The 27,252-nt window shown below is 38.6% G+C and overlaps 1 protein-coding gene across 1 annotated transcript in view; it reads right to left on the minus strand.

The window, feature by feature from the left end:
- Positions 1-27,252, minus strand: part of PPFIBP2 (PPFIA binding protein 2) — a 113,117-nt gene that overhangs the window by 51,654 nt on the left and 34,211 nt on the right. The window contains exon 4 of the mRNA XM_009288847.2: positions 3,115-3,204. Coding sequence (XP_009287122.1) covers positions 3,115-3,204 — 90 coding nt within the window. The remainder of the gene's footprint in view (positions 1-3,114; positions 3,205-27,252) is intronic.

Raw genomic sequence — 27,252 nt, forward strand, 5'->3', positions numbered from 1 at the left:
CCCCTTTTTTTAAAAAAAAAAAAAAAAAAAAAAAAAAAGGTCCAGTATGTGGAAGTGAAACCTTTAAGATGTACCCGCTATGCAGCATTTCTAAAACCCAATCAATGAACAACTAAGTTCACTTCAGGGAAGCTGCAGAGGGAGTGACTGAGTGATCTGTATTTGTTTTACCTGCAAATATAGTGACAAGCATGCCTGGGAAAGGAACATAGAAAAGAAAAAAATAGGACTTTTATTTTTTTGTCTTTAAAGTAGGTGGCTGTAGGGCAGTACAGATGAAAGCAGGATGTCATCACAGGAAGGAGTAGGTGGAGGCAGACGGCAGGAGGACACATCCAAGCTGGGGCTGGACAAAAACTCCCCGCAAGGAAGTCTGTTCCTTGTCTACTTTTTTGTTTTGCTCCCATTAAATGAGTGGTGGCACACACACACACAAAAAAACCCCAGAAAGCAAGAAGAAACAAACAGAATCCGCTCCTTCAGTCTGATGCAGGTTCCAGAGAAAGAAAACAAGCTCTACTTAAAGGGTCGGGTTAGGTTCCAACTAGCATTGTAACCTGTAAGGAAAACTCTGTATGTTAAATGTGACCTGCGAAGGAATTTAGTAAAACCTTAGCAGCTTTAGAAGCATGTGTTGGATGTTCCAGTAGTTAGGCTGAGAGGCACATTAGCCACTTCGAGCTCATATTTTCCCCTCTGTTCAGGATCCCATCTGCCAGACTCTCCAGGGAATCAGTAGGCTGCAGACAGAACATAACCCCAGCATATGCTACACTGGCAAGTCCATCTTGCCTTAGCAGTGCAATACCCGCAAGAGTCAGCCTGTAGATAATACATTTTCTGTAAATATCTATAGAAGTGAGGCGTTTTGAACAATTAGCTAAAAATCAAATGGTATAAGGGTTTAAAACATCTTTGTGGGAAAAAACCCAAACAAACCAAACACCTAATGAAGTACATTAGCTCCTATGCGCAGACACTGAGCTATAAGAAAGTACCCCAGATGCTGCAGCATTTCCAGCCTCCACTACAGACTGAAGAGTGGAAGCAGATTTCAAGGTGCACTGTTTGACTCAGCCTTGGTGGACAGAGATAGTGGGCAATAACTGTGCCCACTACAAGGTGCCTTGTACTGCTTCTTCTGCAGCAAGTCTGATGCAAGACTGGAGTGCTCCCAGCCTCATATTCCCTATAGATCATAGCTATGGACCACAGTCACTGGCACAATGCACCATGAACTATAGAATAGAGGTGCTCTGTTTCCCATCACTTTCTCATCCTTTGTGCCAATGGTCACACCCAGGAGCCAGGTTTGTACCAGCAGGCTCCCTCAGGCCAGTGTAACCTCAGCATGGGACTTGCCTGTGTTCCTCATATTTGACTGCCTAGATAGAATATGCAGAACTGGTGTAAACCAGGTTGTAACCCCAGCTCCATCTTGGCACCTTGTTTTTTGTTGTCGTTGTTGATATTCATCTATCAGACTAAGGTTTTCATCTGTGTTATTTGCCTGGGGTTTTTGGAGTTCTACTGCAATACTGTGCAGTGGGATAGGAAAATGCATAAATATTGACTAAGCCTCTTGATTGCCGGTCTAAGTGGTCCTGTTAAATCCACAAAAGCTGATACACTTTGAACACCAAGATTCTGCCAAATCTGCACAAGCCCACCAGCACGCATGACCATCAACAACCGGCTGTATAGCATGAACCACATCCAAGGCGACAGTGGCTGCTATATGCAGACAAAGATTACAGGACTATACGCTCATGTGATGAAACAAAGGAGGCCTTCAGGGACAAAGCCACAGGTGCATCACTACAGCCCTCTGCTTCTGAGTAAACAGCTGGGTTTGGCCTCCTAATTGTTGTTCCAATTATGAATGCGCACGCATGTGTGCGAGTGAACTGTGTGAGAAGTGAATGTACTGTGTGAAAAGATTCTATTAATAATAGCAAACAACAAAATGTTACAGTTAATAACCACTTGATCAATAAAAGGTGTTCTAATAAATATCAGTTGTGATGTTGTCTCCCCTGACCTGATTCCCCCTCAGAAAAAAGGGAGTTTGCAGCACACACTTAAACACTTAACTTCCCACCAGAAGTTTGTTTTTCATTCAGGATTTTTTTTTTTTTTCTAAATTTGGTAACAGCAATTTTAGTTTAACAGTAATGAAAAAATCCAACCAAGCCTAAGCTTATGTCTCACAAACCATTTATTGTTTACTTAACAGCAGTGAGAATTCTGCTCAGTAAATTAACACAAGTGTGAACAGAACATACAGGATAAAACATGCTTACAGAAACTAGTAACTGAAAGTACGGAGAACACCTACCCAGTATAGTTAAGTTTTGTTTGCTATAAATATATATGCTTATAATATGCTTTTGTAAACATAAAGAGAAAGGATATGCAAAGACCATTTAAAGAATCTCCAGCTTCAGTTTTAAAAAGCATGTAATGTACAGTTTAGTAATAGTGAAAATATCCAGGCAAAAATAATTAAGTTTTTTTTATTTTAAGTTGTACGACATGTTTTCTCCAGGAGGAAAACTTATATGGTTCAGGGGACCTGTTTGAAAAAGGCTTGGTAAGCTGGGAAACGGGAAACCTGGAAGAGCTTAGGCATGCCTTTTACTGTCAAATTTTCTTTTTCCCCCTTTACCACCCTCTTAAGCTTTTTGATGATGTAAAGCAACTTTGGTACAGTATACAAGCAGGAAAAATATTAGTTCTATCTACCTGCCAGTCTTCCAGTTAATTAAAAATGGTGGCACACAGAACCTAGAAAATCAACTGGTACAACCTAGCAAACCTAGACTGAGAACCACTACCACAGCATTGTCTTGGGACTTCACAGCATTATTTTTAAGTTCGTTTTTTTCCTTTGTCATTCTTTTCCCTCTTACTGCTGTTACTCACCTCCCCTCTACCCAGTTACCCCACCATGAAACCAATCAGATGGATTATACAAATTATAAATTAATTCCTGACTAAAAATCAGTTACATATGGTGACAAGCTAACATTTGTTTAACAGAAAATACGCTGTCACTTCAGCTTTTATTCACTAAATATCAACTACATAGACAATGTTCTCTTTAAGACATACCTGCAGTATGAGCGACTCTTTATCACCTTCTAATCGTGCCAATCTTTCTTGATAGGTTTCATTATTAGATGAATGATGATTCACCTGTGACTGGGGGAAAAGTTACAGTTAATAATAAAATTTCAAGCAATAGTTAATAAAAATTGATATAAATTGAGTGGTTGTTATAATGCAAAAAACCATGCAAAAATGTATCTACAGATAAAACTGTTTATTTCATATGCATTAACCCTTTCGTATGTACCTTTTTTTAGCTTGATTTTGAATACTTTCTCATTTCCAGCAACCAAGAATGGTATAGGAATAGATTTGGTATTTTCTAGCAAATTACTGTTTCATTGGGAAATGCCATCTTATCAAGACAAAAAACATTTAATTTGAAATATCTGGTCTCAACAGTCTTTAGCCAAAGTCAAGGAATCTTGGTGTTTATTTTAAAATGGTAAAAATTGTCATATGTATTATACTATTCCTAGAAATTACTGAAAGAAAAGTATAATTTTTTTGTTAGCAATTAACAAATTATTTAAATTATCAAATTCTTATCAGGAACTACTCTAGCTACGTAATCACTTATGGATTTCTAAATGGCTCTAAGGAGCAAGACCTTCTAAAATATGGCCTGTTTCTAACTATTATGTCCCATTTCCTGTGAATTTTAATACTCCAGAGACAAACACCACAACTAAAAAAAAAAAAATCTGCATATTTATTTTAAAAAGTTTAGAAGAGTCCCATAGCTTCATCCTGCATACTAAAACATTGTGTAACTGGGAATGGAGCTGTTTGCTTAAAGCATCGAAAGTAACATGAGCCCTCAGCAGTTCGTTTCCCAGCTCCGCTGCAGGCAATGCATTTCTGCTGGGGAATAAAACACTTTGGCTGGCTTTTCAGCTAACACAAGAATCCAGCTTCACTGAGTTCTCTTCAACTACACTAGTCTGCAGCTGACTACTCATTTATAGGTGCTTGTACAATGGCACCAATATAATTATAATCCTCCCCCCAACTGTCTTTTTCAACTGAACATTTGTGAATAGTTTTTTTTTTTTTTAAATATTAAATATATTCATGGCTTCTTGATCTCCACTGAGGTCTGCAGGCCCAAATGTAAAACAGATGAAGAAAATAAACATGGTGCTCATTAATGCAAATCAAGAAATCAAATATTTATCCAACCAAAAGCTAAAAGACACTTTTCAAGGCATAAAGTGCTGAACTAGATGTAAGTGTGGCATCTTTATGAGCTGAGCTGTGAGGAACTGAGCACCCTTGTCTCTGATATTTTTGAAAGGAATTGAGAGAATCACAAAGACAGACTAACAAACAGGACTAAAAGGTGCCTGAAGAGATCATCTGTTTCATTATTCCATCCGAGGACAGATGATTATTTGCACTATTCTTGTCTTGCCTACTCCTAAAGGCCTCCAGAAATGCATTACACAGCCTCCCCATATAATCTACTTCTTAGCTACCCATCATTAGAGTGTTTTTCTTAATGTCTAACCTGAATCATCTCTTCAACTTCAACCTACTGCTTCTTATCATACCACCATGGATTAAAAAAAAGGTCCTTCGCTTCAGGAATTTTTTATGTATTTGAAGACTATCTGTAGTCTCTAATTAGCAGGTCCCTCTTTGGGCTAAACAAACATAAGTTTTTCTGTCTTCTCCTCACACGTTAATTTTTCGAGATCTGTTTTGTTGCCTTCTTTTGGTTCCTCTTCACCAGTTCCTTGATTCCTTTTGAAATTATGTGCCTAAGGGTAGACACAGGACTCTAGCTAAAAATGGCTAGAGTGGAAAAAAACCTTTTCAAACTCTTTGGCCATATTTCTTTTCACGTCAGCCATATAGTAACGCTGATATATTTTCAGCCTCGGACCCATGACTTCCAGAGCCTTTCTTAATGCTCTTATTTAGCTAGCATCCTGTTCTTCATCCTGTGTTTACTCATTGTTTCTGCTTAAATGTATAACCTTGCACCAGTCTACACTGAATTGCATCCTATTATTTATACTGTTTTCCTATGTATCAGGCTCTTCCTATGTTTTAATCCTGTCCTTTAGCATGGCTGCAAGGCCCTGCTTAACTAGAATCACCTATAAATTCACTACGCTTGGTCCTTATTCCCTGTTTCAGAGGGTCAACAAGAACACTGAAGAACAGAATGTGCAGAACCTCACTCCACACCTTACCAGCATCGATCAAAAGAAGAATATCTTAACTCGACTCAGAATATACTTTTCTCACTAGCTTTTTACCAGTTTATAGTAGGTCCAACTAAGATTCAAGACCTCTAAGAAATGGCTTTAAATATGCACATCTGAGTGCATAACTTATACACGAACAGGAGTCTCAGGAAAATTAATAAGTTTTACAGTGGCACCTGTAGGTGTACCTACACAGTGGCACTGTGTAAGTACATAATGCCCTTAAAGATATGGTGACTTTACTCGTTTTCCTCTCCTAACTAGTTTTAATTTTTTTAGAATTTCTGTGTCCTAACATTTCTTTCCATCTTTCCTAACATCTCAATGTAATTTTTTCAAGCCTTCTCCTTTTATTAAAAAAATACCACACCCCCACATACCCCAAAACCGCCCACTGTGTTTATAAAACATGCATCTTCAGGTTAACTTAGGCCCTTTGTATTAGAAGTTGGTCAGTCAGTCAGTCAGTCCATATGGTCTTGGTGTTCATTCCTTATTAACTTTTGTAGTACTATAATGAAAATACGGAATCCTCATAAGTAGCCAACATTCATTTCTGTACGTCTGCCTAGATAATCCTTTGACCTCAGCTATGCATCCTCAATCATACTGCCAGCCATTCTGCCTGGGTTGTTACTCCACTTGCAGAGCCAAGTCTTATATTGCACTTTAGAATCCAAAATCTTTAGCCTTAGCGGCTACGTTTCCATTAACGTTAAAACTCCATTACATACCATTAAATGAGTTTTCTCAATGGAGAGCCCACAGGCCTTCCCCAGTATGTCTCTGGCTCACACACAATGGTAGGGGAGACTTTCCTGCACCTAGAACATCAAGTATTCAGGGAAGAACAGCACACTGCTAGGCAGGAAAAGATTCTCCTAATGACAAAACCTAGTGATGAAGACCGTCTAATCAGGTAGATTTTGCACCCTTTCTCCTGCCGTCATTTGCTATTTTCCTATGCTAGATTTAAGAAATAGACCTGCAACCACTTGTGTAACCGCCCCCCCCCAGCCTTACAGGCACAGTGAGTTAAATTACTGCCAACACATTTTTACATAACCAATCTGTCATGAATGCAAAACAGAGTTCAACATTTAATATAATCAGTAATTAAGAATTAGTTCAACATCAAATCACAAATAAGATATTTTACTACACTCACATTTACCAAACGTATAGCCTCCGATGACGTCTGCTGCACTGAGTTACTGTGAAATATCCTCTGCTGGAAGTCCAATACTCAATACCCATGTAAAACCTAGTGAATCACACCCATGTGAACAGAAAAGGGGGAAGGGGTGGGGGGGAATCAACCCTGCCAATAGGTCAGCCAGAGAGTGCTCAGATAAGTACAGGAAAGTGCAGTTGACAGAAAATTACCTGCTAAATAAAAGTGGCTGATTGACACACAGCAGTTGTTTAAGACTTGGCAAATCTTTGTGGCATGTATAAAGACAAGATAAAACAATGTAATATGAACCAAGGCCATCTGTGCATGGTTGGAGTGCATTCTGCAGTTGTGCAGCAACATATCAGCAGCAACTGAATACAGGACCTATAATACTAAAGTCATAAGACTACAAACCACTCGAGTTTGTGTAAGAGCTCACAAACAATAAACACTAGACTTGTGTAACCACATGACCAAAAGGCTGAATCACCAAGATTTTCCACAAAGATATTATTTCAGAAGATGTAGCCTTAAAAACCAAAAATCATTACCTGGGCTCCACAAATTATAAGCTAAATAAGTTAAATTCTATTTCTTGTAATGAAAGAATGAGAGAAATTGCATGGAACATGTAAAAAAGTTTATGATAACATGTGATAACAAAGTAGAAGGAAAGATATGCTAAGACAAGGTGGTTGAAACTACCTTGATGGTACTACCACTGCAGATGAAAAGTCAAGTGTATACCATAAATACTTTGCCTAAGGGAGCTACAAAGTGATGTCTTGAAGCACTTGTCTCCATAGAGATTTTGGGTTTTGTTTAATGCCCATCATCAGATATTAACATAAAATGTTTCCTCAAACAATTCCAAATCAACTGTTTCTCACGGTTCTAGGGGGAAGGGGAAAAAGGGGAAAAAGGGGAAAAAGGGGAAAAAGGGGAAAAAGGGGAAAAAGGGGAAAAAGGGGAAAAAGGGGAAAAAGGGGAAAAAGGGGAAAAAGGGGAAAAAGGGGAAAAAGGGGAAAAAGGGGAAAAAGGGGAAAAAGGGGAAAAAGGGGAAAAAGGGGAAAAAGGGGAAAAAGGGGAAAAAGGGGAAAAAGGGGAAAAAGGGGAAAAAGGGGAAAAAGGGGAAAAAGGGGAAAAAGGGGAAAAAGGGGAAAAAGGGGAAAAAGGGGAAAAAGGGGAAAAAGGGGAAAAAGGGGAAAAAGGGGAAAAAGGGGAAAAAGGGGAAAAAGGGGAAAAAGGGGAAAAAAGCTGATGGAAACTTGACTGCCTAAGTATCACTTACATGATCAAGTAATTAGAGTCCTTTTCCAAGAAAAACACTTAAATATTCCTCCAGAATATATGACACACACACACACAAAAAAAATCAGACTTCAGAGTATGATTCAACAGCTTTAATTTAAAATGGGGATAATCAGCAAAAATATAAAAGGGTATGGCAAGAAAGGGAAGAAATGTTTGATTGACTCAGCTATCTTAATTTTCAACAGCCTTCTCAGAGACTGGTAAGCATGGACTGTTATGTTTTCTTGCATGTTATTTTAATAGGAAACAATTCAGAATGCAGCTTATTGTCAGAACAGAATGACAACCATTGTATAGCACTTCTGTACAGATGTTCTGTTCAGAAGTTTCTGTAACAGAACTTCTAGCTGAATCTTGATAGGCTGTAAAAGTAAGCCCCTTAAAGCAAGCACATATGGAAGATAATAAAATTGAATACAGGGTTTATGTTCTCCTTGTGTGCTGTTTCAGTTTCAGCTCAAAGAATCTCCAACACAGCTAATTTTAAAGCAAAAATACCAGCTTCTGAAGTTGATCAGCAAGCTGTTACACAGAAATTTGTCACTAATACCATGGATCTCATATTGGGCTGTGGAGTGGGGAGGAGCTGGGAGAAGAAACCTGGCAGTCAGTTAGAGTGGTGATTTGTAAGCTTTTTCAACAAGTCACCCGCCTCCTTTAGAAGACAGATTATGTCATAACCCTCCTCTCTTCTTATTCAGTCACATGAATCACCTTCAGCTCCACTGATAATTGAATAAGATGCCTGTGGCAACTGTAATACTTGCATTAATGGGGAAGATTAGGGACATGCTTGACATATTGTCTTTTGTTGCAGTTCAGAAGCTCAAAACAAGGAGTATAGCCAGCAGAGTTCAACCAGTCAGTTTTCTCACAAACTACAAGCAGCACACAGACTGTAGTATTATATTTCAATACAAGAAAACGTATACTACAGACTTTTTCCAGCCTAGTAGGAGTTGATAATATTTAGAAGAGTATGGACTTTCCATCTCTTTTACTCTTTTGGGTCAGCGGAATTGATGTTATGAGTCACAGTAGTTGCTATTGTGTTGCAATGAGTGAGTAGTCCACACAGTAAACATTTTTATTTTGGCATCTGACTATGGATGTAATACAAATTTAATCTCTTGGCATGTTAGTGCTACCTCAAATACTCACCCATCTGAATATATGTACATTCACTCAGTGTATTGAGAAGGAGGAGAAGGCTGGAACATGATTTCTGGATCTTCGATCCTTGCCTTTCATCTGAAGGCAATTAATAAAGCAACAACAGGATTTTCTATTTGCCATTGTTCCTTGGTTAAGTGAAAGCGGCAGTCACTTTGAAAAAGCTAACAACATATAGTCTGAAATTAAGTAAAGACAAAGCTAGGTAAATTTCTGTAGTCCTTAAATTAGAAGATTTTTGACCAAATATTTATATTTTATCTGCATAATCTTTCCCAATACTAATAGTTATTTTCTCCTCCAGACAGTTACGTTACTTAAAGGAAGATATCCTTACAGAAGGCATAAGATTCACCCTCAATATCATGAGCTTAATGGCTATAGCATGGGTTTGATCGCTCTACCTCTTGCTAGTACAGGTTATGAATAGCTTCTGGAAGAAAGGAAAGGAAGGAAAAGCATAAGAATAGTGTACACCTATTTCAGGTCAGCCATCAGCTCTGTGCTGCATGCACTTCAAAAGGTAAGTCTAAAGCAAGCTACAAGAGTCATCAGGTGCCTCTACTTCATATGAAGGCATCTCTCTTTCAAAATGAGACATCTTACCACTGTACAAAGTTTTCCAGAGCCAAGAGACTTTCCATTTTGCTACACTCCATCCACTGCAGTTCAAATAGCTCAGTTTATTTACAATGTCCTTAGAGAGCCCATAATACTGTTTGTAGTAAATATTAGCATTTATGTTTGTGATGCTTGTTAATAATTTGTGGTTATACCCACATGCCTGCCTACCAAAATGGGGGTTGTGCCATTTTTATTCGGAATGGTGTGTTTGAATTAAGGCCAGATGGAAAGATAAGAATAAAGCAACAGGACAACAGATGAAATTGTATGTGAACCTTCTAACCCAAATCCCTTGGGAAAACCAAATAAAGTTTGCTAAAGATGAGACACTTTCAGCTTCAGGTAGTAGGGAGTGTCTCAGGTTCCTTAGCTTGCAACCGAAACTTTTAACAATGACAGATTTATGCTCAGGCCCTGTAAAAGAAACCAACATCAGTTATCTGCAAAACGCTTCCAACAAACTGCTCACCAACTACTTTATGAGAACTATGCTGCTGCCTTAGCTGTAATGTTAAAGTGCACTGTATATACACAAGAACTTTTCCATATCCTCCTAGAAACAGACTGCTGAAAGACATGCCTCCCTTAATAATTCCTGTGACCTCCTTAGCCAGGCTTTTTGTCTTACTAACAAGGTATCCTTGAATATCTGCATTGTTACAAACTCCTATAACACTGCGTGAAACCAGGGCAGTACTATGTGCCTATGTCAGATGATATGCAGCTTCTCAGCCTGAATAAGCTAACCAGGACAGTTCTGAAATTGCCATCAAAGTATCACATGTCATGAAGTACAGTATAGCTGTACCATTGCAAAGTTTTGTCTTTCTGATATTAGGTAAGATATTATCAGAGAAACTTCTTTCTCTTGTGAGAAATACTACTGCAGACTAATATTTTTTATTACTGGCAAAAGGCAGAAAAAACAGTAAACAAAGGAAAACACATTAACTGTGCCTCATATACAACTGAGACAAGGCTAAATTTTTTTTTGGCTCTGTCCATCTGCTCTTACATTTTGCTGCCCACTCTGTCATTTGAACATCAAGAAAGTCCAATGGAAAGAGCTGGAGTGTGGTGACACCTTATTTCAATTTGATCTAAATATTGCTTTGTCCCTGCTCCTGTTGCATGATGCTACTATACACATTCTGTTACAAGACTACTGCTTAAAACCAGATCCTCTATTCTAAGCATCTGAAAATAGCAGTTACATCTGTCATTTTGCCTGCCTGGATCTCATGATTTTTGTATTTGTTTGCTGCCCTAACCCAGTCCAAGCCACAGATACCATGCAAATCTAGCTTAGCTAACCAACTGCAACGTCAAAACTGATCCTGGTCTCTGAAGTGATTTCTGCTAATGATGAAATTGGAGCGAGCTTTGGCATACCTTCACCAAGGGTTTATGGAAGTCTGTTGCAGTAACTCTCTGTTAAGCGCCATTTGTTACTCTGGAGGGTACTCATACCTTCATTATTAGCCAAAGAGCTAATGGTGTGTTTTGAATTAAACAGTTTATGATTGCAGGGCCTGAAATCTTTCTATGCTATCACAATCAGTGCCAGACATGTGACATTAGGATTCTTGAATATGAGAATTAAATAAGCAACTTAGATTGTTTCAACTTTTTTTAAAAACACTTGTCAAAGGAATTTGAGAGCAGACTGCTTAAGTTCTCCTGGGAACAATGCAAGATCATTTTCATTTCTCTTCCCTTCCCCCACATGTGCTCACCGTAAAGAGCTTGCAAGGAAAAGCAGCAGTATTGATATTCTCCTTTATGTATCCTACATAAAAGGAATTACATGCAACCACAGTAATAGCATTATTAATTTCTGTAAAAGCCTGTGCTACATTTGAACACAGTATCCTTTCTGAACATAGTACTTGAAAATCATCCCAAAGACACCTCGTGTTAACCCCTCCAAATCTGTGAACATTTCAGTGTGAGACTTTCTTCACTGAAGCTATTTCTTGATCCCTTTCTCAACGTAACAATTACGTTATTGTCCTCCGTGTATCAGGTTGTGTGGCATTCAGGGTAACAGCACACCTTAGCCTTTTGTTAGCAGACCTATCTTTTTAGAAATGAAATTTAAACCAGCAGGCAGGGGTGGCAGACATACCGTATTCAAAACCTCATTTAAATAACAAATTAATATGTGAACTCAGAAAACACTAAAGAGTTACTTAGCTTTAACTGCACAGAGCACAGGTTAAACTAATAGTATAATGTTACCAACTGCTACTTCCTGTTGTCTCTTCTCCTTCACTATCCCACTCACTCCCCATTTAATCCCCACCCCATCCACACTCCAGAAATGTAAAAGTTTCCAGAACCTGATGTAAATATTTTGTAAATTAACCTCAAGATTCTTAAGCTTTTATTAAAGACTGACATTACATAATGAATATTTTATATTCATTCAAGAAACTACCCAAATTAAAGTTCCTAATCACATTTCACATAAGTATTTACCTACATTTTATGTTTATACAGCTAGTAAAAAAAACAGAGTGCATATGCGTATGTATACATGTGTGTTTTTAATCTAGTGCCATACAGAAGCACTAACATAAATGGCGTGCATAGAATTTGCAAGAAAAATACACACAGGTTAAAAGTATAAGGAGAGGATGTGCTGCTTACATGACACACAATTAAATTAATATTTTAATTAAAAAACAGTATACTGTGAAGGATCTGTTCGCATCCCATTTATGGATTTTTCAAACACTGATAAATAAATACTTAGAACCTAAAAAATCTAAAAGCTAACAAAAACTAAATGATTTTTCCAAGGTGATGAGACAACTGCACAAACTTACTTTTTTCCTTTTATAGGAAGACAAAAACAATCTCACGCAGTTAATTCATGTTCGGACAGTTCATCACAAAATTCAGATTTTAGTAGCATTGCCTTTTTAAAAAAGGTAATTTTATCAGAGTAACATACACAGGAAGAAAGTACCACCATTTTTATCCAAAACAAAGGCATCCTAAAAGATCTCATACAGTTACCCTGACAAAGAATTGGTTAAGTGAAGAACTAGTACAAATAATTTTTCATTTTAAAGCACAACATGGTAATCAACATATTCTCCTTTTTTGCCATACATTCCCATGCAGGATTTGCTTTGTTGTATTACAACCTCAGAAAAGCACGAGCACTTGCTAGAATCTATTGCCATTTGTTCAAAGTTTGATCCTAGAGTTTCATTTTTAAAGACAAAGACAGCTGATTCTCTCCCCCCTCCCTAAGCCTCCTCCTCCTACATGAAGAAACATCTTTAATTCATTTCTCGTGAAGAAACTTACAATATTTTATGTCTGAGGCACTCAATACCTTTCCTTTCACAAAGCTGAGAATTCTGACTAAGATTTGCTAAAGTGCATTTACAAAGAGAAGACAAAGCCCAGCAAATCACTTACCCTCTTCAGCCACGTGAAGTGCTTGTAAATATCAATCTCACCATCCATGCTTTGGGCCCATCTCAGCAGTCACATTCCCAGGGTTAAAAGAAACTTTTGGAAGCAAGCGCACTGCTTTGTTCTGCAGAATATAGCTGTGACTTCTTCCCCCTTCAACCCTCAACTTCTAAAATCTTGAATGCGTGTTCACATTTTAAGCTAAATCTTCTGCCTCTGTCCCACAGTCTTATCCCAAATGCTTCTCACAGATGTATATATAACACACAACCGTATAAACTTCGGACTCTCCCCCAAACATCTGGTTTTTTTAAACAGCAGATCGGTTAGCAACAAGAACAATGTAACTCTAAAAACTTCAAAAATATAACTTGCTAAATGATCTTTAAAAAGGATCTTTCAAGAATAGTATAAATCTGCAGAAACTGTTCCCTTTTAATGTTGAATAACAAGCTAAAAATTATTAAGCTGTCACTGAGAAACTATTTTCAAGTAATGCCTTCTCTGGCTTTCTGTTTCAAGAGTGGCTGGAACTCATTACCAAAGACCCCCTATTTCCTGTTGCTGTTTTACTCCCTGTTTATCATAATACTACTCAGCCCTCTCAGTTTATTTCAGTCTCAGACTAAACCTAAAAATAAGTTCTGATCTTTGAATTACTTGCCTGTCCTCTCAAAAGACATTATAAAAGAGGAGGGATTCAAGGACGATCCTGTGGATAAGTTAATTACCCCATAAATACTGCTATTGCCAAAGAGGCAATTTTCCATCTTAACAAGAGATGATGATACCCTTCTAAGATTTTTGTCTGCTCTTCCTGAAGCTGAAGTCTCATAGCATGGCAACTTTTCAAACTTGCAACACCAAGATAAATTCATATGCAAAGCAATGCTCTGGCAAAAAGGGAAGTTTAAGTGTTGCCTGTTCCTGCAGTGTCCTCTAGTGCCTCCAACACAGTAGTTATGATTAAGTTCTAATTTTTCCCAATAAACTCCAGTTTCCAATGTTGTATCTCCCAGCAGTTAAAAGTGGCTTTGGCCTAAAACTGGGCAACTGATTCTTCTACACACAAGGACAACTGCTTGGGCAATTCCTATTAAGGCCAAAACACAGCTGTCCCCATGGGATTTTTGTGATGATCTCAGAACATTTACTTATCTCTGCATTTTCTTCAGTTTCTACAGCCAAACTCACTCCTGCATTTAAGACAAAGTAGAACAGCAATTTGGAAGAGCCAGTGCCAAAGTTGCCCATCATACTAATGATATATACAAAGAACTCAAAGTCTGAAGCTGTATAATGCCCTGAAAAGCAGTTCTTACAGGGACCTGCCTCACTTAGCTATCTACCCACATCCCAAACTGTGGAAGTCAGATACATGAAGGAGTTTCTGCAAGGGATGTGGATTTTTATTATTTCAACCATTCTCAATCCTTTTGACCTGACGGACCTCTTTTTAGAATCTTCCATGACACAAAGTAAGAGAGAAAGATACAAACCTAGACTTCCAGCTTTCTTCATGTATTTATTATCTGTTGTTACTTAAAGTCAAGTGACAAGAAAAATATGAAAGGTTTTAAAAAAGTTAGTGCTACAAGTCTTCTAAAGGTGCTAGGATACCTAAAATCCCCAGTAAACGTGACAGGATAGAAGAACTGTCAGTTTCCAAAAGTGAAGCACGCCACAAGACAGATCTGAAGTGGACTTGGGTTGCTCTGTACATAGAACGTACTTTATGCTGGTTGTAGAAGTTTTTATGCTATCTTAAAATTGATGAGAGCAGCTACTTCTTGAATAGCTCACACCATCTGGCAAAAGCCTTAGTACATTGTCAATGGTCCATTTTTTTTTTTTTAATCGTAACAATTGAGATGCACTTAATACAGTACACTTCTCTATGCATGACAGCCTCCGTCATGGCTGACAAACTGAAGACTGAATAGGGGTTCTCTTGACATTAGAGCATGAACTCCTTACAGCTTAAAGCATTTTTCCCCCAGAAAACTAGTTATCTCATTAGGGAGAACAGCAAATAGATCAAACTTTATCTCAAAGTATTACGTACCCCACAGCACCACCATAGCAGGCTACGGAACCTCAAATTCCACAATTTCATCCATTTCAAAACATAGGCTCTAAGACTCTCATTTCAGGCTTATTTAGGGAAGGGGAAAACATACGTCTCAAAACATTTCACTACACATCATCTCTTAATGATTTTGTTTTTCATTTAAAAAACTACAGGAAAACTATATTACTCCACTCATTAGTGCCTCAGTGTAGCATCTGCACCTAGGTGACTATCCATTTCTCCTCTTAAAAGTATTTAAAATGACAAACATACCTTATTTCTGCATTGCCATTTGTCCTGGATTTCACGCAAAGGCCTTTTGATTCTGTTATAGTCATTCTTCCTGATTAAAAGGTAAACGTGTCTGAATTTTCTGCTTCTTATCAGCCACAAATGTTGACAACATACATTCCAGACAGTCACATGTTCACTTTTAGCCTGTCACCTGCATGCTGAACTTTACATCCTGCTTGAGCTTTGGCCTGAAAAAGTTTCAGACACCAACGGAATGCAAATCAATTGCCCCAGATTTGCTTAGAATACTTTTCTGTTTCACTGGAAAAGCAGGTTAGTTTCTCTGGGCACTGTGAAAATAAGGAAAATACATTGCAATCTGGGGATTGCTTCATCGGGTTACCACTGTATTTTTTTTTCTTATTTTTAGGAAATCCATGTCTGTGTGTAGTTCTTCACTGAGCACTAACTTCTAGTTCAATGGAGAATTAAAAAACCAAACAAAAATCCTCCACTGTCACGGCAGTACCACCACCCTCAAGTGTTACCCCATGGAGACAGAATGGTCTAGCTATTACTCCCTTCCCCCACCAAATTGGTTATTTTCGCCAGTGCCGTCTCAAAAAATAACTGAACACACATTCCGGCAATATAAATGCAATGTAGGGCACTAAAATGTTTAAAATTAACAAAGTTTATATACTCCACAAGCTGTATGAAAACCTATTAAGATTTCTTTGCCAATTCTGTACTTCCAAAGCAAACTGCTGACTACTGCCACTGTTGATAGAACTAAAAACGCCATTTGCAGAACACCAAAGGTGCTAGCCACATGAACATCTGCCGATACATAACCCATAAAAAACACACAGCTAAGCAACCCATTACTTTATGAGTCAGAATGTCAAATATTTTAAACAAGATTTTAAATCTGTTTCTAATAGTAAACAGACATGCTGTAACAGCTTTGAAACTGAAAGTAACAGAATGCTTTAAACAATCAGTTACACTTTTCATGTCTCTCCATTCCAGACCTATGAAGAGGCAAGAAAACATCCACAAATCCTCTTACAACTGTGGGGAAGGGCAATCTGACTGTCTGGTGTATTCCCTCTTCTCCTACCAATACTGGAGCTGAGGAAGCACAGAGTTACTTGCTTTTCGACCACTGTCCCTCTTTCTCCCACCCAGCTGAGGTTCTATGAACATTATAAAATTATGTTTATTACTGTTATTTTAGCAATTTTTATTCAGTTAAATTTGTGCTAAAACACATTTTGTTGTGATTTTTCAGAGCAGCACAAATACAAACCGTTAATAACGTTCTTGTATTGGCACTGCATTGCCTGGGAGGTTAAAAGGGCGAGGGAGTAGGAAGAAGAGCAGAAGTTCTTCAGCTTCCATCAGGTCCAGGTCATAGAATCATAGAATAGTTTGGGTTGGAAGGGACCTCTAAAGGTCATCTAGTCCAACCCCCCTGCCGTGGGCAGGGACAGCTTCAACTACATCAGGTTGCTCAGAGCCCCGTCCAGCCTGACCTTGAATGTTTCCAGGGATGGGGCATCCCCCACCTCTCTGGGCAACCTGTGCCAGTGTTCCACCACCCTCAGCGTAAAACATTTCTTCCTTCTATCTAGTCTAAATCTACCCCCCTTTAGTTGAAAGCCATTCCCCCTTGTCCTGTCACAACAGGCCCTGCTAAAAAGTTTGCCGCCATCTTTTTTATAAGCCCCCTTTAAGTACTGATAGGCTGCAATAAGGTCTCCCCAAAGCCTTCTCTTCTCTAGGCTAAACTACCCCAACTCTCTCAGCCTTTCTTCAGAGGAGAGATGTTCCATCCCCCTGATCATTTTTGTGACCCTCTTCTGGACCCCCTCCAACAGGTCCGTGTCTTTCTTATGCTGAGGGCTCCAGAGCTGGACACAGTACTCCAGGTGGGGTCTCACCAGAGGAGAGTAGAGGGGCAGAATCACCTCCCTCGACCTGCTGGCCACGCTTCTTTTGATGCGGCCCAGGATACGATTGGCCTTCTGGGCTGCGAGCGCACATTGCTGGCTCATGTCCAGCTTTTCATCCACCAGTACCCCCAAGTCCTTCTCGGCAGGGCTGCTCTCAATCCCTTCATCCCCCAGCCTGTCTTGATACCGGGGGTTGCCTGGAGCATAGCATCTCTCTTCCTTTTCAGCAATAACTTTTAAACCATTTTGGTTTCAAAACCCATCAGCCTCTGAAAACACTAAAAGAACATACATTTGGCCTTTCAGGCCAAGAACTGAAATGACCAACTATGTGTCTTCCCAGCCTCATCAGGAGAGTCCAGCTGAGTATGGATATGCAACAAAACTTTACTCACTCCCAAGAATTAGCATCAGCTTTTCCTACATTCATTACTCTGTGCTCTTCTCAATCCTACTGTTTGGGCTGCTTTGGAAACAAAAGGATTAGGACCAGATTTTAAAAGGGAAAAATTTTCTCAGCATGCCAGTTCACACACCTGTCATTCTCACGCTGCAGAAAAAGGCGAGAGCTTCAGAGTGAAGAAAGAGAGAGAGTATATGAGAATACTCCTGCACAGGAATACTTGTGTAAAAAGAAATTCAGGCCATTTGTGCAAAAGACAATGGAGGAAGAAATCCTTTTCACATGGTGAGGAGTGGCTTCAGAAATCTAGATGAAGCATTTCCAGCAAGATAATTTGTCTTACAGTCTTAATCATGACTAACTGATAATGCCTAAGTGACAGAGAAAGATGAAACTCTTGGAACAAAAGGAAAAAAAAAAATACTGCATTCTGTGTATGAGCACATTTGCTTTACTTGTGATAATTAAAAAAAAAAAAAAAACAAGTATCCTGGGAGACAGACTAGAAATAATGTTCTGTAGATACATGAACAAATAATCCTTTCCCAGCATAAAATGCACTCAATCTTAATGGCTTAATTCTTTGATTAAAATCTGTATTTCAGAAATAATCAGACTTAGATGGCCATTAGTTCCAAGCCAGCATGGTTAACCCTCACCCTTATTGCTTATTCGGGGAGGGGGAGGTGGGAGGTAATACTTCAAACAGGTGTTGACATCTTTGGAGTCATTCCCATCTGCAGGCTGCATGATATCACATATCTCTAGCACTACTATGTCCTTTCTGGTTATTGCTCAAGTAATAACTAGCTCTCTTCCCTTGGCTTGCATAAAGAATGTGTTACCAATACTTAGATGAAGTTACTGTTTATTAATTCATACACAGACATTTGCACATTCTTGGCAGTTTCAAACATTCCTTGCCATATGCTGAAATACTTTGTCCAGCCCAAGTTCTAAAAGAGCTATAACTTTTTGCATTAGACTTATTTAGAAGAAAATGTAGATTGTAAGAAACTTGAGTACTATGTTTTTGCATAAAAACTAAAAAATGTTTTCTACTTAACAGAACAACAAAATCACTGTGAACACTCCCCCCCAGTTGCTATAGGCAAGAAAAGAGTACACTGATATGTAAAGAAAATATTTAAAGAAATAGATTTACATTCTACCACACAACATATTACAATAATTCAGATTTAGTTTTCAGTCTGAAAGGTTTCAAAGCACTGCTGAAATTACTAAATATGCAGTAAATCAGTATATGAAACATTTGAAACGGGATATTTACCAAATATTTGCACATACATCAATGACCTTACCAGGTAACATTTTGCCTCTCCTCAGTATGACACACATCAGATTTTCTCTTTTAAGTTTCAGAATGGAAAAAATTGTAAAAAGCCCCAAAACAGACTAAGCTGCAGATAGACCTTTCCAAGTCATTATTTCTGATAAGGAATATACAAATATTGATTATTTTCTTCTCAAGCATTTCATTATTTCAGGAAAATAAAGCACATGTTTATCTACTTATGAAGAAGAGTATGCCAACATGTTGTGTAATACGTCTAAAATAAGTATAATTTGTTTCCATTTTTGAAAGATCACAAAACCTGAAAGTATATTTAGTTGAATTTTAACTAAATGCAGGTCTGTTTACCACTGTTATTAGTGTACTATTCCAAAAGATAATGAAATAATTTTGTTGTGAATTATATTAATGCTATGTTTGTCATAACTGATAACATTTTGCAAGTGAGATAGGTCAACCTACCCAAATTCTGTGAAATCTGAATAAAGGTTATATACAGAAATACTTCAAACTTATGCCCATACTCTAACATTCAAGTAATACCTCCAAATCAATACAGGGCCTTCAAAAAGAAAATTTTGCGCCCAGCTTCTTTACATGACCATTACCTTTATACCTTATCTGTTTAATGAAATAATTCTCTCTTACCAATCCCTCTGTTAATTACTTTATGGAAAACGTTTTCCGATGCTTCCTCTAGCTACACTTAAAAAAGCAGATACTTCCAACCCAAACTATTCTATGATTCTATGATTCATAGAACTTACATTTATACATTAATGTTTGTTAAATTAATACAGTGTATCATATTTAAATCAGTGAAAAGCAATGCAGCTGGAAATTCTAGCGACAGATCATAATGTGAAATGGAAAAGGGACACCATGCATAACATTAGACACAAAAGGAAAGATGAACTAATGTGATATTCAGCCACTTAGTGCAAAGGAAGGGACTGAAGCCAACAGCTGAAAGAGTCTTAGATAAATGGAACTGAATAAATCGTATTAATGCTTTTGAAGGCTAACATGCAATTACTGTATACAATCATGGCCTCCTGTAGAGTAGTCCTCTATTTCCTCTGACAGTATCAAGGTGTGGATAGCCCCCCAAGGGCTAAACTTCACAATATGTCAGTAGACTACCCTGAAATCTTGGAAAACTTAACATATAAAAATACAGGCCCTGCTATTATAACAGGAATACCACCTTTCTTCCATGAGTACTCTAAGCCTAACGCTGTAACACAATTCTGTTTAATCACTTCTGGTCATTGTAGTTTAAAAGGTGGCTCTGTTAAGCATTACTGACCATTACAAGGGTGAAAGAAAATGCCAAAAACTAATTTCACCATGTCATTTTAAGAAAAAGATCTAAATCAGCCCTACTCACTGCAAAGCTATTTTAATCTTCTACTAGTTCTTCGTGCAGAGAAGACTTTCCTACCTCTGCTGTCAGCTACTACAGTGAGCAGTCACAGTCAGAGACCATAGGGTTGACTCCGAGACAAAGCAACCACAGAACATTGGTGCACCCAGGTCCTTGAGCAAAAGCAATCCCACGGATGGGTTTGCCTTTGCCCAAGGCAGGAATAATCCAGACTGTCTTCCCCAGCGTATTTTTTATGTGCACTACAGGGACTTTATTCCCATCTACAGTACGTAAAAGTTTTGACTGGGCAGGGCCAGCTCGATTGGCAGATCCCCGAGTGTTGACTAACCAGGTGGCCTTTGCTAAATGCGTATCCCAATGTTTGAACATCCCAGCACCCATTGCTCTCAGCGTAGTCTTTAACAGTCCATTGTATCGTTCAATTTTCCCGGAGGCTGGTGCATGATAGGGGATGTGATACACCCACTCAATGCTGTGCTCTTTGGCCCAGGTGTCTATGAGATTGTTTCAGAAATGAGTCCCGTTGTCTGACTCAATTCTTTCTGGGGTGCCATGTTGCCATACAACTTGCTTTTCAAGGCCCAGGAGAGTGTTCCGGGCAGTGGCATGGGGCACGGGATATGTTTCCAGCCATCCAGTGGTTGCCTCCACCATTGTAAGCACATGTAAGCCTGGTTTAGAAAAATTCTGTGCAAGCTGTGTACACCCCCTTTCCACTAGCTCCAAGGCACTCTCTAGTATTCATAAATAGCTGCACATATGAAGGATGCTTCTCTGCTGTTTCTTGTGTGCTGTGAATTGCTCTAACATGCTTGGGGAACTCTGAGAGGACCAGATCTTCCAATTCAGGGCTTCCTTGCATCATCAATTCATTGAAAACGAGCTGGAGCACAGCGGACAACTGGGTCATACAACTTTTGACTCTGACTACTGCTCAGAAAACATATCCATCTAATGTTTCAAGTTGGCAAAAATAAACATGAATGCTTACGGAGTGACGGCTTTTCTACACTGTCCCAAGCAGGCTCTACTAGTCCATTTTCAATTTAACATGTGTTAATACCACTTGGCAATGGGGAGATTCAGCTATATATAGCTCCATCGTGACTCTCAACAGTTGAGTCCCACAGTCAAACTTACCAGCAGATAAATATACTGGCTTTAACTGGCATTGCATAGAATACATTCTCTTCCCACTCAGCTGCTGCTGAAAAATTCTATTGATACTTTTATAAAAGCATGTTTTCAAGTAATATTGAAGTGCCCTGTACTGCAGTCATTTTCTGCCTCGGCTCTGGACAGGTAACTCTGTAAAATGAATCTTAGACAGAAGTGAAATAGAGACCAGTGATTATGTTTCAGCAGAGCACTCTAACACATGCTTGAAATAAAACTTTGAAGTAATTTAAAAACTTCACAAACTCCACCAAGTCAGAATTCTGAACTGGGATTTACTGTTTTAATCCAAGTCCCTGTGAAGACACTGGGGAAAAAAAATTCCTGGATTTTAACACATAATGGAAACAATCTCTTCTGAATGTTAATCATGACCAAATGGCAATCAAGAGTCTAAGAAATTTATCCTATTTCTGCTAAAAAGTCTGGTTTTACCACTACAAAAACACAGAAATGAAATGACACAAAGCACAGCATATATCCCAAGGCAAATCACATTATTTTAACAAATTGCCTCTACCACACATTCCTCTACTATTTCTTCTGCTCTTTTCCCCTTCCTGTTTCTTCAAATTCAGAACATTTAGAAAGATTTTCAGAATTAGGCTTCCGAGAAAAAACATAATCGGGAAAATACTAATGAGTTTTCAAGAATCAGTATTTTAAGGGTCAGTATATAAAGCTACATGGTGAAGTGGCTTGCTTTAAATATAAATGTTCCATTGGAAGGAAGATCATGTGTTTCGATCCTGGAAATGAGGCTTTCACTCATGTTTAAAATCGTTTTAGGACAGCTGTAAGAACAGTAGGTTCCTCTTTACTCAGAAAAGGGTTCCATAAAGATGTATAGCATAAAAAAAAAAAAAAAAAAATTAACAGTGTAGAAGTTCATTTAGAGTTATGAAATGAAACTGTAATTAAATACATTCTCTCATAGCTCACCGAGTCAAACAGTCAGTTGTTACTGCAGCAGTTAATTTTTAATGCTGAAATTACTACCTGCTTTGTGATATGTCATGTGGCCACTAGCAATACTAAAATATTTAACAAGAAGAATTGAAACTATACAGAAAATTGTTTTATATGAACTCTTCATGATACACCCCAGGTATTTTTGTTCTGTTTTTAAGGCTACAGAATTTACAATCATAAAGCATGTAAAACACTCCAGACATTCGCTTCGAGGCAAAAATTTTTAATACAGTTCTTAAGTAGTTAAAAGTCTATGATTAATGATGCTTTATACCATTTTAGCTTTGTCAAAAGATTTGTGCAGTTACCACAACTATTAAATCCTCATTCTATGATACATAGTAATAACCTTTATAAATTCAGCGCTTTGTCAAACCTATTTCATCTATCTCAAAGCAGTGACAGCACAGTTACTGTGCCCAGTTATACTGTAAACTCAAGAACCTGCTAAGTTCACAGATCCCAGACCACAGAAACACAAAAAGGAGCCTTTTCAAAAAGCACACCTTTAGTTCCACAAATGGTGTGCCTCTTCCTTAGAGGATTGTAGAGGATAAGCACAAAATCCAACTCCACCAAATCACTGAAACACCGAATCACGACCAATGGTTCCATAAAAAAGGAATAAAGCAGATGCTTTCAAAAGAGGAAGTAAGCAAGGTAGTATCGGGTGTGAAACATGATGTCTAAAGTTTTCACACTCTAGGCATACCTAAATTTTCCCACATCTTTGGCATTCACACCTATAGCAGACAGATCAAAAAACATAACAGTTACAATTGTTAAAAAAAAAAAAGTATTGAACAAACCACAAACCACAACTTGGTGATATTTCATGTCTGATAAATTCCATAGTTTGGCACTATGGAATTGAAGGAAGGTAAGACTCTAGTGAGCCCAGCTATAGTACCTATAATCATCACAGAAGCTTCCTGACTGATCAGTAATAAGCCAGTGTGCCTCAAAGCTGACCAAAAGGCTAAATTCCACAGTCTTATTTATTTAAACACTAGGTGTAGTTCAGCACACTAAGTGTACCAAAGCTGCAAAGCTACTTGAATTACAAGGCCAAGGGGCAATTTTCTGCAGAAGTTATTTTTCCCATTCTAGTACAATTGAGCTCTAGTTTCTAGATGATACTCCAATGCAAAGAAACAGTACAAAGAAGGTTCAGTCACTTTCTGTCCTCTAACCTGCAATCCCAAATACTGCTGTGCGGCACAAATAGAACTAGCGGGGATAGCCATACTCTGCCTCAGAGAGCTTTCGGGCCTGCATTAGGTTATGATGATTGCAAACGCAGAAGGAACACATAAGAAAATAATTGGGACTTCTATTCCATACTTCTGCTTAACCCAAAATGCTAGCTGTTAAATGCTGTTGTTTGATACTATCCAGCAGGAACTAGTCTTGAGCCATCTTTCTGACTCCCCTTTCTGTGGTTTCCATAAAAGCCAGTATAGAGCAGTAGCAAAACACAAATTCAAATTATTTCCGTAAGGCACATTGTTTGTATTCTTGATTAAGGATGGCAGCTGCAATGATTTTTAATACAGTTTTCAAGCACGCATTTAAGCGAAGAAGAATCATAAAATAACACTCTCTTCTTGAAAGGAGCACGCTTATCTGCTTTTAAAATAAATGTCAGATTACTTTTTGTATCTTTAGTTTCTAATGTATTCCTAGTCAGGATAAGCTCTGAGTATTTTGGACCTCACCTATTCCTGTATAATGTTAGAACAAAGCAGTTGCTTTATTCTCTAAAACCAGTGGCTTATTCAGTACATGCTAGAGCAGCCTCCAGCTTCAAAGGAAGGTACATGGACCCCAAATATAAACAGATGTGGAATTAATCGTCCACAAAAGAAAATCCCCCTCCAATCCGACCTATAATAGCTCTAAAAAAAAAGCTCAAAAACATCAGTTCACCATCCACTCCGAAGTTTGTTACAATTCAACTATTGCTACCGATATCAAACATTGTTTTATTTAACATTTCAGTTGAATACAACAATTAAAATATATTCCAAATCTCTGTACTGAATTATTAGCCTACACTTTAAAGAGAATGCTTAGAAGAGACACTTTGTAGCAAATTCCACTTGACAGCATCTGGCATTTTCTGTGTAATGATGTTTTACCTGATAGTTACCAGTTGCAACAATTGGGGACCCATATCTCAGGGGTGCCTATGTGAACTCATGGGGTGCTTGCTCACCAGCGCATGGGTTAGCAGACCGTAGGGAGCTCCACGGGTACACACAAAAGATAAAGCACCCACATGTCCATTAGGAGATGTGTGCAAATAGGAGAACCCACATCCACAGAAGAGGCTGTTTGTGCTTGTAACCAACGCCAGCTGTGAGAGAGGAAATGTGTGTAACTGTGAGCGTGTATGTGTGCATGTTTGTGATTTTAACTTTTTTGGAATTAGTTATAGAACTGCATTTAGAAATTTGTAGGTGTTCCTTAACATTTCTTAAGCATCTAGTATTCTGGTTTATCTGTTGTATTGCTGATGTTGATCCTAAATATACAGTTCACTGATTTCTAGTTAATGATGTCTTTAATAAATCAGCAAACTGCTTCAGTCTTGATGTGTTTAAACCATGGGAACTGAGCAGGGTTTTTTTATGACACTCCAACATTTCATAGACTAATGATTACCAAACTTTGTTTGAGGGTTCCAATGTGAATGGATTCATTGAGCTACAGAGTTCTCATTCTCTATAGCTTACTACCTTGACTATCCTTTTTCATATATCAAGTATCATGTTTCACAGCTCTGGGCTGGAATTAAGGAATTTTCAGTATGGGACATAACTATGAAATACATATTCCATTTCACTAAACTAAGCTGAATTTTATCAGATTTCTTCTCAATTTCCAAGTGAAACTGCTGCTTGTCAGTGGAGAAAGCTCTTCCAAATTTGAAGTCCATGGAAGTTGTGTGCATGCTTACACATTATTTGCATTTTTTAAAAATACAGAAAAGGTCTACAAATACATAGATTGCTATCCGTTTTCAAATAACAGTCACAGCAACTAGGCACTACCCTCCCTGTGCATGTCTTTAGAAGTGCAGAATTCGTCAATACAGAACAGTGCAAAATATTTTAAAAACAGTGATCTCAACATACTGCACTAGACATACTCTATACCACCAGTTTCCCTGTTCTGTTGGTTCTGAATCCAGACTGCCCAATTGCTTTATCAAATGAATACTACTCTTGATGCACTAGACAAGGCTTTTAGGACATCAGTAAACTGCAACTCCAAGAGGGAACTGTGGCTTGTTTTGGCTGGTTTCCCATGAAAAAGAAGATACACACATATATAGATTAATACGAGGAGTCAAAACATCAAGTGTTACCTACCTTGCAGAGCTGAAAAGCTAGCTTAATATTTCTGCAACAGAGGGGCCAAAAGCCAGACCACCAGATTCAAACTCTTCAACTTGGTGGTTCAAGGCCAACTTTACTGTGAACAACTACTGAAAATGTGTCTTTTATGCATTAAAAATATCATAGAATCATTAAGGTTGGAAGAGACCTCGAAGATCATTGAGTCCAACCATCAACCCAACACCACCAGGCCCACTAAACCATGTCCCTAAGCGCCTCATCTACACGTCTTTTAAATACTTCCAGGAATGGTGACTCACCCACTTCCCTGGGCAGCCTGTTCCAATGTTTCACCACTCTTCCAGTAAAGAAATTTTTCCTCATGTCCAATCTAAACCTCCCCTGGCACAACTGGAGGCCATTTCCTCTCGTCCTATCACTAGTTACTTGGGAGAAGAGACCGACACCCACCTCGCTACAACCTCCTTTCAGGCAGCTGTAGAGAGCGATGAGGTCTCCCCTCAGCCTCCTTTTCTCCAGGCTAAACGACCCCAGTTCCCTCAGCCGCTCCTCATAAGACTTGTTCTCCAGACCCTTCACCAGCTTCGCTGCCCTTCTCTGGACACACTCCAGCACCTCCATGTCCTTCTTGTAGTGAGGGGCCCAAAACTGAACACAGTATTCGAGGGGCGGCCTCACCAGTGCCGAGTACAGGGGCACGAACACTTCCCTACTCCTGCTGGCCACACTGTTTCTGATACAGGCCAGGATGCCATTGGCCTTCTTGGCCACCTGGGCACACTGCCGGCCCATGTTCAGCCGGCTGTCAACCAGCACCCCCAGGTCCTTTTCTGCTGGGCAGCTTTCCAGCCACTCTTCCCCAAGCCTGTAGCATTGCAAATATCTTTTAGCTATTGCAAAGCTTTGAAAAAGCATTAAAATTTCTGCTAAGGCAGGAATTCAGGAAGAGCTAGCCTGAGGATATGGACTCAAAAATGTAATACTGTAAATCCAAATTAAACATTTCCTCCACCTTTTGCTTTCAAAACTGGTACCAAATTCTCATTCCTGTCTCTCATATGGTCCCAAACAGCCAGCCATAGACCTGTGCTCTGTGGAGAATGCCAACAAACCAGCAGTTGACAAGTTCAAACAAAAGCAGCTACCTTTCCAAGAACATTAGGTTACAATAGGCACAAGGCAGCTATAGCAGATGATAAACACTGAACCAGAAGCTACAGACACATTTACATAAAAGTAACACACATTGACAAAGCCAGAAGAAAATCCATTCATCTAGAAAACTTTTCTGAAGTTGAGAAAGTGATAGGTAGCTTTTACT

Source organism: Aptenodytes forsteri, unplaced genomic scaffold (genome assembly GCF_000699145.1).
Source record: "Aptenodytes forsteri isolate BGI_AS27 unplaced genomic scaffold, ASM69914v1 Scaffold8, whole genome shotgun sequence".
In the NCBI taxonomy this organism is placed as follows: Eukaryota; Metazoa; Chordata; class Aves; order Sphenisciformes; family Spheniscidae; genus Aptenodytes; species Aptenodytes forsteri.